The 13802-nt window shown below is 36.8% G+C and overlaps 1 protein-coding gene across 1 annotated transcript in view; it reads left to right on the top strand.

Annotated features, from left to right (window-relative positions):
* Positions 1–12989, top strand: part of IL1R1 (interleukin 1 receptor type 1) — a 28304-nt gene extending 15315 nt beyond the window's left edge. Inside the window, exons 3-11 of the mRNA XM_008058160.2 lie at positions 1085–1319; positions 1429–1618; positions 2424–2592; positions 3967–4032; positions 7436–7553; positions 8671–8822; positions 10546–10689; positions 11421–11588; positions 12558–12989. Coding sequence (XP_008056351.1) covers positions 1085–1319; positions 1429–1618; positions 2424–2592; positions 3967–4032; positions 7436–7553; positions 8671–8822; positions 10546–10689; positions 11421–11588; positions 12558–12976 — 1661 coding nt within the window. The 3' untranslated portion in view covers positions 12977–12989. The remainder of the gene's footprint in view (positions 1–1084; positions 1320–1428; positions 1619–2423; positions 2593–3966; positions 4033–7435; positions 7554–8670; positions 8823–10545; positions 10690–11420; positions 11589–12557) is intronic.
* The last annotated feature ends 813 nt before the right edge of the window (positions 12990–13802 follow it).

Below are 13802 nucleotides of genomic sequence, written 5' to 3'. Positions count from 1 at the left end.
TAATACATTACATACTGTGTTAATAATTAGTAATTTTCATGCCTAATAATTTTTGATTAAATGCTGGACATTGTAAGGTTTACTTTGTTAGGCGCTAGATATTTTTGTATTACTAGAAATGTTCTTGAGCTTTGTTTTACCATGTGGCTTTTACCTAGGAACGGTTTTATACTTTTAGGTATTGCTTTTAAGTTTTATTAGGGCCAGAAAAAAGTTTATTCTAGGCCTAATTTTCCCGATGACTGAGTCAGAACCCTTGTGCTACTCCACATGGTGCCTCATGATTAATGAGGTGTTCAATTCTGGCTGTTGAGGACAGCACCTGTTTCCAGCATTGGACGTGCCCCAGGTGTTACTCCCTCTAACCTTTTGGGCAATTTTACTTTAGCGTTAGGTAGTCTTCTTATATTCTTACCCTCACAGGTACTCAGCTGAAAACTTGAGGGAGACTCTCTGTGTATCTCCAAACTCATTCTCTTCCTCTTTGTGCAGCTTTTGCTACTTGGGTACTCTGCCTTGAAAACTCTTAGTCTACCCATATTCTCAGCTTCATCTCATCAGCTCACTGGAAATGCTTGTTTCTTTTCTGCAATGTCATGGCCTAGCAGTAATTTGGGCAGTAATTTTGGACAATTGAAGGGCTCATGTCCTTTGTTTCCCATCTTTCTGAGCTATCTGTCCTTTGTTTCCTTATGTTAAATGTCTTGAACAGTGTTGTTTTATATACTTTGTCCATTTTTTAGTTGTTCAGGTGGGAGGTTAGGTATAATTTTTGTTACTTTGTCTTATTTGTCTTGTACTGAAATTCAGGTCTCTCCTCCATTATCTCCACTTTTTAGATGAGTAAAAAGTGGTGAAAGAGGTTGAATAACTTGCCAAGGATACAGCATACAGGCAGTAAGCAACATGGGTGGACTTGAGTATAAACTCCCAAGAGAATGCTTTTAATCACAAGGCTGTAAAGCTTTTTTATATAATATGAATTGATGCATTGAATAATTGATGTGTTTATTTGCAGATATTAAATTAAGAAACATTGGCAAGTTTTCTTATGGAAATTGCTTCCCCCTTCTCCCTTTTAAAGATAGATGTGAGGAACGTGAAGGGAAAATAATTTTATTTTCATCTGCAAATGAGCTTGATGTTCGTTCCTGTCCTCTCAACCCAAATGAAAGCAGAGGCACTATCACTTGGTATAAAAATGATAGCAAGACACCTGTATCTACAGACCAAAACTCCAGGATTCATCAGTACAAAGACAGACTTTGGTTTGTTCCGGCTAAGGTAGAGGATTCGGGACGTTACTATTGTGTAGTAAGGTAAGAAAGAAATTCATATGTTACAGACATGTGTTTTAGGTCACTGCAGTAGCTAAGAATGGAAAACTCTTTTAATAATGCTTAATTTACCTATTTTACTTTATTTTAGAAATTCATCTCACTGCCTCAAAATTAACATCACTGCAACATTTGTGGAGAACGAGCCAAACTTGTGCTACAGTTCACAAGCTATCTTTACACAGAGGCTACCCATTGCAGGAGATGGAGGACTTGTGTGCCCTTATATGGAATTCTTTAAAGATGAAAATAATGAGTTTCCCAAAATTCAATGGTATAAGGTAATTTCATTTTGAACATCTGAGTTTCCGTTTCCAGAAAATAAAAGCGTTCTCTGGACAATAGAATAAATCTGCAAAGTACCTTTGTATTTTGCAAATTGTTTCCTCTTTAGTGGTGAAACTTAATAGGGAATCTAAACAGAATTGTAAGGCTGCATTCATTTTCAATTTGAAGTGTACCAAAATATCTTGCCTGCTGTTGTTTTCATTTAATTTCATAAGGTATAATTGAGAAAAATAATAAAAATCAAACATGTTCAATGAGAAGGCTGATCATAAACTTAACAAATTATACAAAATATATTAATTTGTCTTATTAAAAATATGAGTGGTCCTCAAATAACCTGGCAGTTTCTATAACTGTCTTAGAAGTAGATTGACCAGCATTCCACGGAACATATCATGTTTTGATACCTTTGGTTTACATAAAGTGGTGGAACTTAAGTGGGGAGTCGTCCTGTAGAGGTTGAGAGATAAAAAAGAAATAATAACGGGAGAAATGAAATACAATATTGGTAAGAAACTATATAGTGTTAACATTCATGCTTTTCTTGCAAAATAAATTTGTCTTCACTTGCCTTCATAGCAGAAGGCTTATAGGCATAAACATTAAATACTGTAGGAATAGAATTAATTTTTGCCAAAAAAAGAAATGCAGCATTTCAACTCATTGTATACAAGAAAACTATCTAGTCAGTTTTTAAAGATAAAACATTTGCTGATGTGAAAAAGTGAAGTTTCTTTGTCTGATAGACTGGGGAAAGTTATTAATTGGTTTTCGGTACTTTTCTCTTTGTTTATCTAGGATTGTAAACCTCTACTTCTTGACAATGTACACTTCAGTGGCGTCATGAATAAGCTCATTGTGATGAATGTGGCTGAAGAGCACAGAGGAAACTATACTTGTCAAGCATCCTACGCATACTTGGGAAAGCAATATCCGATTACCCGGGCAATAGAATTTATTACTGTAGGTGAGTCATGGCACTAGCCCTAGAAGTTTAGAACTGGGAATGCCCAGAGACCATGATTCTAATGTTACTTTCATTGTCCATGGAGGAACTGAATCCAAGACAAACTCAATTATTCCACAAAGGTCATATGGCTTTTGTTTAATTTTTTGGTATTACAAACTATGTAATGTTTTTTATTTTTGCTTTAGCCATAATGCCAATTAAACAGAGACAAATGAGATATGTTTTCCAACTGATTGTTCTTTGACAAGGTTAAAGGGCGTTCTTCCAGAGACCCTGGGGCTTCCTCTGACTTGTATTTTGGAATGTTCTGAGAACCTGCACTTGGGAAGTCTGAGGGTCTACTGGTAACAATTATTAGCATGATCGATGTGGACACTTTGGAATAAGTCACACTCCCAGTATCTGCCTCCTGTTCATTCCACGTTAGCTATTACTTAACCTCTCTAAGCCTGTTTCCTCCTCTGTAACAAGATGATATGACCTCTCAAAGTCATTGGGAAGATTAGCAATCGGGTGTTAAACTTGTATGCCTTGTACATAGCAGTGCTTGGTGTAAAACAAGTGTGTAATTAATAGTTGTATGATGATTGTTCTTGTTAATTTTCTTGGAGTTTTCAATTCTACATTAACCATGTTTCATATTAAAAACTATTTTTGCAAGAAAATGAAGCAAAAATGTCCTCCTACAAATTACCTGGGGATGGGCGGAACGCTCAACCATTTTGTAAATATCAGGATTTTGTAAGTTTTAAGTAATATAGGAAGAGTTATTCCAGCCAGAACCTTTTTGCATGTTAAAGGGGTGACTATTGGTAGTTATGCAAATCTAGTGTATAATCACCCTAGAAAAAGCTACCTTTCCCCAAATCTAAACATTTATTTTTTTTCAAAGAATAATTTTATTGCATAAAGATTATTTTCTTGCCCACAGGCATCACTAGGATCATTATTCTTCAGTGACCCTATAGGTTTTCGCTATTGGGTCACTACCAAAGTTCCTAAATGCAAGTAGGTCTAGCACTGACTAGTCCTTCAAAGAAATGCCTTTCTACTACTGCTCGCCCTTCCTGATTTCCTTTAAGAGAGGCAATGGTCTGGAGACTCAGGGTCTTGGTCATGTGTGTTCTTCGGTAGCACCCAACTCTGTGGGTTCAGAAGGGTCCAGCTTTGCCTTGTGTGTTCACAGTTTTCTGTGACCTTTGCTTCGGCTTCCTGCCTTTCCATCTGCCTCCTTTCGCCTACCATTTGTGCAGTGAACACTTGGGGAAATATCTGGCCAGATGCCATTTAGTATATTTTTCTAAGTGTTGTCATCACTTGAGATTCTGATCTAGAATAGACTGACAAGTCCTGTGGATGTTTTTATTTCAGAGGAAAATAGGCCTGTGCGACCTGTGTTTGTAAGTCCAGCTAATGAGACAATGGAAGTCAACTTGGGTAAGTAGCCTCCAGCCAAGAGATGCAGGAATCATTCTTTTGAACTCGATTAAGATAAATTGTACTTTTACTCTATATAACCTAAGCCATTTACTGAATATATCTATAGATAGAGGGAAAGTACCATTATATCTTAAATTTTTGTTTACATTTCCTGCCTCTACCTATCTTGTTTTCCCATTCCCAATCGCATTTCTCACGGACACTTAAAAACATCAATCAAAAGCCAAGTTCAACAGGTTTAGGAATGGGAAATGCGATTTATTTGACTGGTACAGGATGAATTTCTTATGACCAGAGCTAAACTTTTAGTCAGAAGAGTAAGGCTACAGGCCAGAAAGGTGGTAATCATTCTAGAAAAATGCTTTTTCAAGTTGGCAAAAGCCTTTTATTTCAAAAAAAAGAAAATCCTATTGGCGTCCAGACCTGTACTGTCCAATACTACTGTGTATATGTAAAGTTAGATTAAGTCAATTAATTCATTTCATTAAATTAAAATTAGTCCTCATTCACATTGTTCATATTTTAAGGGCTTAATAGTCACATGAGACCGACCAGTCACTACCACATAGACAGCACAAATATAGATCTTTTCTGTTATCGCTGAACGTTCTCTCAGAAACCACTGGTCCATAAAAGTGGACTCTTGCATCAGAGGATTAAAAATCAGGCTGGCCTTGAAATTCTCTTCTGTAATAGTAACTGCATGACAACAGTGCACAACTCTACAGAGATTAGAAGGCATGTTGGTGATCTGTGAGTTCTGTACTTGGCCAACTCAGTACTTGTTATTTATGGTGGAAGGAGATAGTGAGGCATTCTTAGATATTAAACAAAGAGGTTAAAATTCAAAATTAAATATGGGTCAGTAGATTCTAGATAAGTGGTTCTCAATTTTTTTTTCTTTCTAAATTGACACTCTTCAGAGCCTAAAAAACCTATTTCATCCCTAATCTTTCCAAGATAGTCACCAGCATTTAATGGTGAAACACAACAGCCCTTCTCACATAACGCATATGACTTAACATGATCTAGAAGGACCTACTAATGCAATTGAAGAAAAAAACCAAGGTTTGCTTACTATAAGTGAAAAAAGACTTTTAAAATTATTATTTCCAGATCATATAATTGTCTGCCTACAAGTACCAAGAAAATTACTGGGAAAAAATTAGAGTTAGTATTTTATTCACCGACCGGATTTAAAATTAATTTTCTAAAATAATAGACTTGATTAGCAATAACCAGCTAGAAAACATAATGGAAAAAGATATCTCATTTGCAACAATAAATGACTTAGAAATGTGTATTCACTATCTTGGCAAAATCTTTTAAAGAGATGTAGAATTTATAAGAGAGGAAAAGTCCTCAGATCTCAAAATTATGAAGTGTGAGTCTCAGAAAACTGAGATTTAAAGCATGTATTCTGAGGGCAGGAGTGATATTGTCTCCAATGAGGAGAAAATTGGTTATTGGGAGTAAAAAACATATACATCAACATATATACTGGATATCCGTGGTATTAAAAATTTATGGCAAAAGAGGCAATTAGGAAAAAAATTATTAAGAGGCTTTAAAGGAGCATTAACGAAAATAATATTGAGAAATTGCGATTTAAGGCAAAATGTAATATAGATGTGTATGCTTTTCCAATATAAAAATCTAGAACTTGTAAAGATAATAAACTCTCAAAAATCAATGTTTAGATTTAGTGGAATTCCAATAAAAATATGGGTGAGCTTAAAAATTGCTTCTAAAATTCACTTGGGAGAATGAAATCATGAGATCTATTAAGATAATATTGGAAAGAAGAGCTCCAAGTGAAATTAGTATTTACTCCAAGATGTTAGTAATTAAAAGATCAGTTGAGAAAATCCAAAATAAATGAGAATTTGTTATATAATAAAGGCAGCATTACAAATTAGTAAGAAGGAAAATTATTATCAGTTAGTGGTTCTGGAGTGATCCATCAGATATTTGGATAGAACCATTAGGTTAAATTACTCCCTCATGCTACAGACAATCATAGTCCAGGAGATTAAAAAACAAAAACCATCAAATCAATAAAACAATGAAAAGGTATGCCTAAAAGAAAATGTACATGAATATTTTTTTCTGATTTGGTGGTAGAGGACTTTTAGAAAAAATATAATGAAAATAGATTAAAATCGGAAAACATTTATAAATATGATCAAATGAAAAATTAAAAGAGTTACATAAATCATTTTTATACTATAAACAAACATTAGATGAAAGCAACTAATGCTGACTATTTGTTATGTACAATAAAGAGTTAATATTCTTGATGAATAAAGAGCTCCCACACATTGGAAAGGTTCATACGAGAATGAAATTAAAGAATGGACAGTGGGCATAACAAGCAGTTCTTTTTTTTTTTTTTTTTTTGAGTTGGACTCTTACTCTGCCACCCAGGTTGGTGTGCCATGGCACACTCATGGCCACCCCAGCATCGACCTGCTGGGCTCCGGCGATCCTTCCGCCTCAGCCTTCCAAGTAGCTGGAACTATAAGTGTGCGCTACCATGCCCGGCTCATTTTTGATTTATTGTGGAGACAAGGTCTTGCCAGGTTGCCCAGGCTGGTCTTGAACCCATGGGCTCAGGCAGTCCACTCACCTTGGATTCCAAAGTGCTGGGATGACAGGCTGAGCCAACAAGCCCAGCCAACAAGGAGTTCTTCAAAAGAAATGCTAATAAGCACTAAGATTATGAAAAACATATTAATGCACCATGAACTCATGAGATGCAGAGGAAAATTTAAATAGAATTTTTTTCTTCTCTCAATTGGTAATGACTAACCCCAAACCCTTGTTTTCTGGAGGTTTTGGGGGTGCTCACATACAGTGCTGGAGAGAATAGATTGATACAACCTCACTTAAGCTAGGGGTTTGGCTTTTAAAATATATTTCTACTATAATTCAATTCTACTTCGAGATTTTAATACTTCCGGATATGTCTAAACACTTATGCACAAAGACGTTTGCTGTAATATTAATCAGAATAATGAAAAACTGGAAACAAATTGTGTTCAGCAATAGGAAAACTGTTCATTATAGCATATTTATATTATGGAATACCAAGCAGCCATGAAATAGTCTATTTTGGAAGACGAATCTAGTAGGCCAAATTCCCAATCGACAGCAATTACAGAACAGTCGGGCAACAAGATTCCACTTAAAAAATTGCATATGTTCACACGGAAGATAAGAAATGAGAAACATAAAGTTACTAATAGTGGTTATCTCTGGGTGTTGGGTTTAAGGATAGTTTTCCCTTTTCTTTGCGCTTTTCTGTAATTTAGTATTTTCATCCAGTAGCCATTTATTAATCTAGATAGATCAGAATAAAATCAATTAATGTTATGACTTAAAATACATTGCTTTGCAGGATCCCATATACAGCTGATTTGTAATGTTACTGGCCAGTTGAGTGATGTTGTCTACTGGAAGTGGAATGGGTCAGTAATTGATGAAGATGATCCAGTGCTGGTGGAAGACTATGATTCGTATGTATGCAAAGAACCAGTCATATTTTGCTATTAAATTCCATGCCATATTTTATTTATTTATGTATTTATGTATGTATTTATGTATTGTTGGAGTCTCACTCTGTCACCCAGGCTGGAGTGCGGTGGCACGCTCACGGCCACTCCAGCGTCAATCTGCTGGAGTAGGGCGGTCCTTTCACCTTAGCCTTTCAAGTAGCCACAACTACAGGCCCTACAGGCACGCTAACATGCCCGACTAATTTTGATATTTTATTGTAGAGACGTGGTCTTGCCAAATTGCCCAGCCTCTCCTCGAATCTGTGGGCTCAGGCAATCCGCTCACCTCGGCCACCCAAAGTTCTGGGATTACCGGCTTGAGCCACTGCGCCCGGCCCTGTGTCATATTTGATAAAACCTTGATGGTTCAGTCTAACAGCAAGGGTTAACCGACAATTGACTGGTCCTAACCTTTTGCTGCTTATTTTGAGTTTTGCTAAGCTAAGTGGGATTTATAAGATCTTGTACATTTAAGGTAAAGAAACAAAAACAAAAACCATGCCATTGTGTGAATTCCAGGCCATTAAGAAGCCATTCTCTCACATTCAGTCATACACGTTGCCGCATTCCAATGAAGCAATTCTCCTGAATTATTCCTCATGTTTCTTAAGTAGTTTAGAAGACTCATTAAATGGGTCAAGAACCAGACACTCCACTGCTCAAGAGTCTCTACTGGCTTCCTATTCCTTGTCTATAGGATTAGGATTTATTGGCTTTGCATGACCTCTCCTTCATATCCCCTGCAAAGCTCTTTGTTATCTGCATCAATCTAGACTTGTTTAAGGTATTCTCTCTGTCCCATGGAGACCGGGAAGTATATGTCCATATTTTTCTTCTTGAAAGCTTGTAATTTTAATTTGGTTTATCTGCTACAAAGTCTCTTACTGACATTGGTCTCGGGGCTATAAAATCTCAGATCAATGTTGCCTACAGTCTGGTTGCTCTGCCTGTGATTGGGGTAGGTGATTATTGTAGCTGCAATTTATGTTACAAGTAAAGAAATAAGCCAGGTGTATGTGTCTTATTTGTAGTAGATTCAATTTACTTACACAACTCTATTTTCCTCTTTTTTGAACAGTGTGGAAAATCCTGCCAACAAAAGAAGGAGTACACTCATCACAGTGCTTAATATCACAGAAGTCAAAAGTAGATTTTATCTGTATCCATTCATCTGCTTAGCCAAGAGTACAGCTGCCAAAAGTGAAGCATATGTACAATTAATACATCCAAGTAAACAACAAACTACTTGAAATACAATTTTGTTTAACTGTAGTTAGAGTTCATGACCTTGTGGTTTGGGGTGCTATTTCTTCTGCCGGGAACATGATTCACTTCCTGGGAAACTCCTATTTTTCTTTCGCTGCTTAGCTGAACTCTCTCTTCTTCTAGAGTGCTTTTCTGTCCAGCTGCCTGTCCTTATCCCAACTCTCTGTCCATACAGATGAGGTTAAGTGCTCTGTTACGTACTTTTGGAGCACCACATATTCCATTCACAGGACTATTGAACTTAATTTTCTTTACTTGACTTGAATTTGATGATGGTGCTCACCATTTATTTTTACCAATTGGAAGTATTTGTGAGACATTTTAAGATAATTTGCAGTTGAATTAAAAATAGAGTATTTCTAGTTGTGTACATGGAAGATTATCTAAAAGGATCTACAAACTATGAGAATTAGTATGTGAATTTAGCAAGTTCAATAGAGTGATATTGCTATATATGTGCTATATGAGTTATATGTATGTCTAAATGCTTATAAATACATATGAATTATATGTATGTGTAAATGCCAACAGCATGCAGATAAAAATACATTTAAAAGACATTTACATTAGCATCAAAAATAATCAAATACTTAAGAATAAATCTAGCAAAAGGTGTTCAAGACCTCTGAATATAAACTAGCAAAAACATTATTGAGGTAAATTGAGGTAAATAGATGAAAGAATATGCAATGTTCATAGATTGAAAGACTCAATATTATATATATGCTAGCTCTCTCCAAATGAATCTATAGATTAAAAAATATTCCAGTCAAAATCTCAGCAACATTTGTGCAAATTTGGGTGTGTATGTACATGAGTGTGCTGGTGTGGGCACACATGTAAATGTATAGGTTCATTCTAAAAGTCATAAGAATATGTAAAGGAACAAGGATAGTCAAGTTGGTCTTAAATAAGAACAATAAAGTTGGAGGATTTACATTGTACTCATCACGATCTTGTATGAAGTAGAGACGAACTATCAATTGGGCCAGTTGCGTATTGGTCTGGAAAATGATAGAACTTGATTTCTACTTTGTACCAAAATTGATTCCAGATGGATTGAAGGTCTGAATTGGAAAAGTAAATAATAAAGCTTTTAGATTCTGTTTTATGGATGCCTACATGATCCTTGACATTTAGAAAGCAGTTTCTTCCTCTTCTGTCCCTCCTCTTCCTTCTCCTCCTCCTTCTCTTCCTTCTCTGTAATCATTAGATAAATAGTTAGAGAGAAAGGCCAAGAGACTGTGAAAATGCGAAAACTTCCCTAATCCCTTCTTTTCCCTACAATTCCTCCAACCTTTGGCTTTTCTTAACCGACCTCAGAGAATTTTTGAGTGATGTTGACTTTTACTTGATTTACTGTGGAATGCACTAGCCTGTTGGTCTTTGGTATTTTTTCTACGTGATTGTATATTATGCCATTTAGGTGTGTTCTACACCTTAATTTTATATGATAAAGTGATTTATATAAAAATATTTATATGAAAATGAAAAATAATTTAAAATAACCCATGCTAGCTTGCTCTGTATGTTAGTATCCATTATTAAATGAAAATAATGAATGAGTTAGTACTGTCTGAATGTCTAATCCTAAATATGGTTTCTCTGAGATGAAGATGTTCAATTTTTGATGTTCCAATTTTTAATTCTTTTTGTTTCTATTTTTTTTCTCTCTTGTCTGCTACAGTACCCAATTTCCAGAACCACGTGATTGGTGCATTTCTCACGTTAGCAGTTGTAATTACATGCTCTGTTTTCATTTATAAAATCTTCAAGGTTGACATTGTACTTTGGTACAGGGATTCCTGTTATGGTTTTTACTCTCCCAAAGGTATGATTTTGTGTTCTATGCACTACTTTATTCTGAAAGAAAAAGGATAGCTGGGAGATGTAGAGGATGACTAAGAGGGTTTTTAATTAAGTTTTAAAGTGGAGGGTGTCATATACAAGAATCGTTGTTATTCTTATACATATTATAGTGTCTGGGTCATAATTGACTAGGCTGGATATCATTATTTTCCAAGCTACTTCTCTAGCATAAGCAAGTGTTAAGAGCACCAGTTTATACATTCAGTTATCCAGAAGCTATTGAGAGGATTTGTTCTGTGCTGAGTAGGATGGGCATAGATTACTCCCTGATCTGCCTTTAAATGAAAGTAATGACTAGATGTGCACGAGGGAGATTCTCTCTTCTCTTTTGTTGAAACCTTGCAAAACAAACAAACAAACAAAGAAACAAAAACTAATACCACAATAATATCTAAAAGGAAGAATGGGCAGAATTCAGGAATGAGACATTGAAAGAAGAAGATGAGAACAGAGAGATAAGGATGTTCTGTACCGAGCTATCAGTGGTAGCCATCAAATACAACAGTTAACAAGTCTGTAGTAAAACAATAAATAGAAACTTTGTAAGAGATGAAAAGGTGGTATACTTTTGGTATTGCTGCTTCAGTCATGCCATCGTACAAAAACAATAATTTATTATGAAGTAAATACTTGTGATATTGACTTTATCAAATCTTTTCTTTTGATTCTTAATGTGTTCTGTTTTACCTTTAGCTTCAGACGGAAAGACCTATGATGCATATATACTATATCCAAAGGCCCTTGGGGAAGGGTCCACCTCTAACTCAGATATTTTTGTGTTTAAAGTCTTGCCCGAGGTCTTGGAAAAACAGTGTGGATATAAGCTGTTCATTTATGGAAGGGATGACTATGTTGGAGAGGGTGTGTATATAATGGAACAGAGTAAACTTATTTATTTAGTTTCTTTTTTTATTTTAAAGATGTGAAATACAATTCAGGATTAGGTATACAAGTGGTTATCATATAGGTAAAGTTGAGACCTCTCTTTGGTCCCCACTTCGCTTGGAGAACAAAGTAAATATTTACTTTTATTGTTGTAAAACTGATTGCTAAAACTTATGTTCCATCTTTCTAGAAGACCATAGCATAGGTGCATATATTTCACTTTTTTTTTTGAGTCAGAGTCTCACTTTGACACCCAGACTGGAGTGTAGTGGCACACTCACAGTCACTGCAGCCTCAACCTTCTGGGCTCAGGTGATTCTTCTGCCGCAGTCTTACAAGTAGCTGGAACCACAGGTGCATGCCATTACACCTGGCGGATATTTTTGATTTATTGTAGAAACGAGGTCTTGCCAAGTTGCCTAGGCTGGTCTTGAACCCCTGGGCTCAGGAAATCCTCTCGCTTCTACCTCCCAAAGTGCTGGGATTATAGGCATGAGCTACCACGTCCGGTTTATTTCACAATTTTAAGAACCTCTTCAGAGGTGTATGATGATTATTTTTACATGCAAAGCATGTATTTTTCTCATATTCTAGTGGAGCAATTATGAAGTGATTTTTATTTAGTTTTGGAAAACTAGTAGATCCAATAGTTACTTTACAACTGACACAGTAAAACAGATGTGGTATAAATAAAATAATTTAACAAGAAGTTTTCAAAATTCTGAGTAAAAATTTTCTGAGGTCTATATTAAATGTTTGACTTTTGAGGGCCAATTTTTGAGTTGATCTGTAGAATGGACAACTCCTTTAATCTCAACTAAGGCAAGAAAAACAAATTAGTAGCCATAGGGGATGGGTTGGCAGGAACGTTGTGAGGTTTTGGTTCTGAAGAGAATGATTCTAAATTGAAATTTTGCTTACCACGCTGTGCTTCATGTTTTCCAGACATTGTTGAGGTCACTAATGAAAACATAAAGAAAAGCAGAACGCTAATTATCATTTTAGTCAGAGGAACATCAGACTTCGACTGGCTGGGTAGTTCATCTGAAGAGCAAATAGCGATGTATAATGCTCTCATTCAGGATGGAATTAAAGTTGTCCTGCTTGAGTTGGAGAAAATCCAAGACTATGAGAAAATGCCAGAATCCATTAAGTTCATTAAACAGAAACATGGGGCCATCCGCTGGCCGGGGGACATTACAGCCGGACCGCAGTCTGCAAAAACAAGGTTTTGGAAGAACGTCAGGTACCACATGCCAGTCCAGCGACAGTTACCGCCATCCAAACACCAGTTAATGTCCCCAGCCACTAGGCCAGACTCTATGAAGAAACCACAGAGAGAGATTCATGTGCCTCTCAGGTAGCATGGGGAAGCTGGCCGAGGGTTCTTTGGGTGCCTTTATAGCATTGCAGGCTGGCTGTGCCCCTGCTGACTACCTACCTGTGTAGTCTGTTATCCCTCAGGTCACCTTGAATCAGATTAAGGGAGCAAGACGTGGCCAGGGAACTTCAGAGCAGGGAACTTCAGGGCTTGGGGAGGCCTTTTAGAAAGGCAATAAATGCCCTCTTTGAATGTGAACTGCGGAGAAAAGGCATGGAGACAGGAAACTAGAGGGAAGAACTTACAGGAAATGGTCACCGTCTATAGATGGTTTTGTTAGGTCACCCACAGTGCAAGGGTTGAGCTGTGCCCTGTCTGGGGACTCTGTGGAGTCACTGGCTCTGGAGTGGCTCTCCTAGACAGTGTTGCATGCAGAGTGAGGCTGATGCCTCACAGAGGTATGCAGATGCACTCTCGGAGAGCTTTCCATTTGCTTCCATTTTCCATATGCATCCATAGCCACAGTCAGGCCGTTTCCAAAGACCAAATTGTATTTTACAGACCTTGAAAACTGTCATTTCAGTGAATACAGGGATTCCAGGATTCCGAGGTTTTGGGATCCTCTTAGCTTTCCACAGGAGAGAGAGAACATTCCAAAAGCAGCAGGAACAGGGAATGGACCCACTTCTTAATGCTTTCCTCCCCGGCCTGACCGTTCTGGTCTTCCTTGTTGTTTTGCATTCTGCCGGGCTCATTTCTTCTTTGGAAGGACCACGTCTCAGAGACTTCCTCCTCCACACTGTCTCGTGCTAGCCCACTGATGAACCGTCCTTTTTAAGATGCTACTTTGCTCTCATCTGCTCCCCCTG

The sequence above is a fragment of the Carlito syrichta genome, unplaced genomic scaffold (genome assembly GCF_000164805.1).
Source record: "Carlito syrichta isolate Samal-C Ts95f unplaced genomic scaffold, Tarsius_syrichta-2.0.1 Scaffold303233, whole genome shotgun sequence".
Lineage (NCBI taxonomy): Eukaryota > Metazoa > Chordata > Mammalia > Primates > Tarsiidae > Carlito > Carlito syrichta.
The sequence above is the reverse complement of the archived record's forward strand: the minus strand, read 5'-3'. Positions and strand labels throughout refer to the sequence as shown.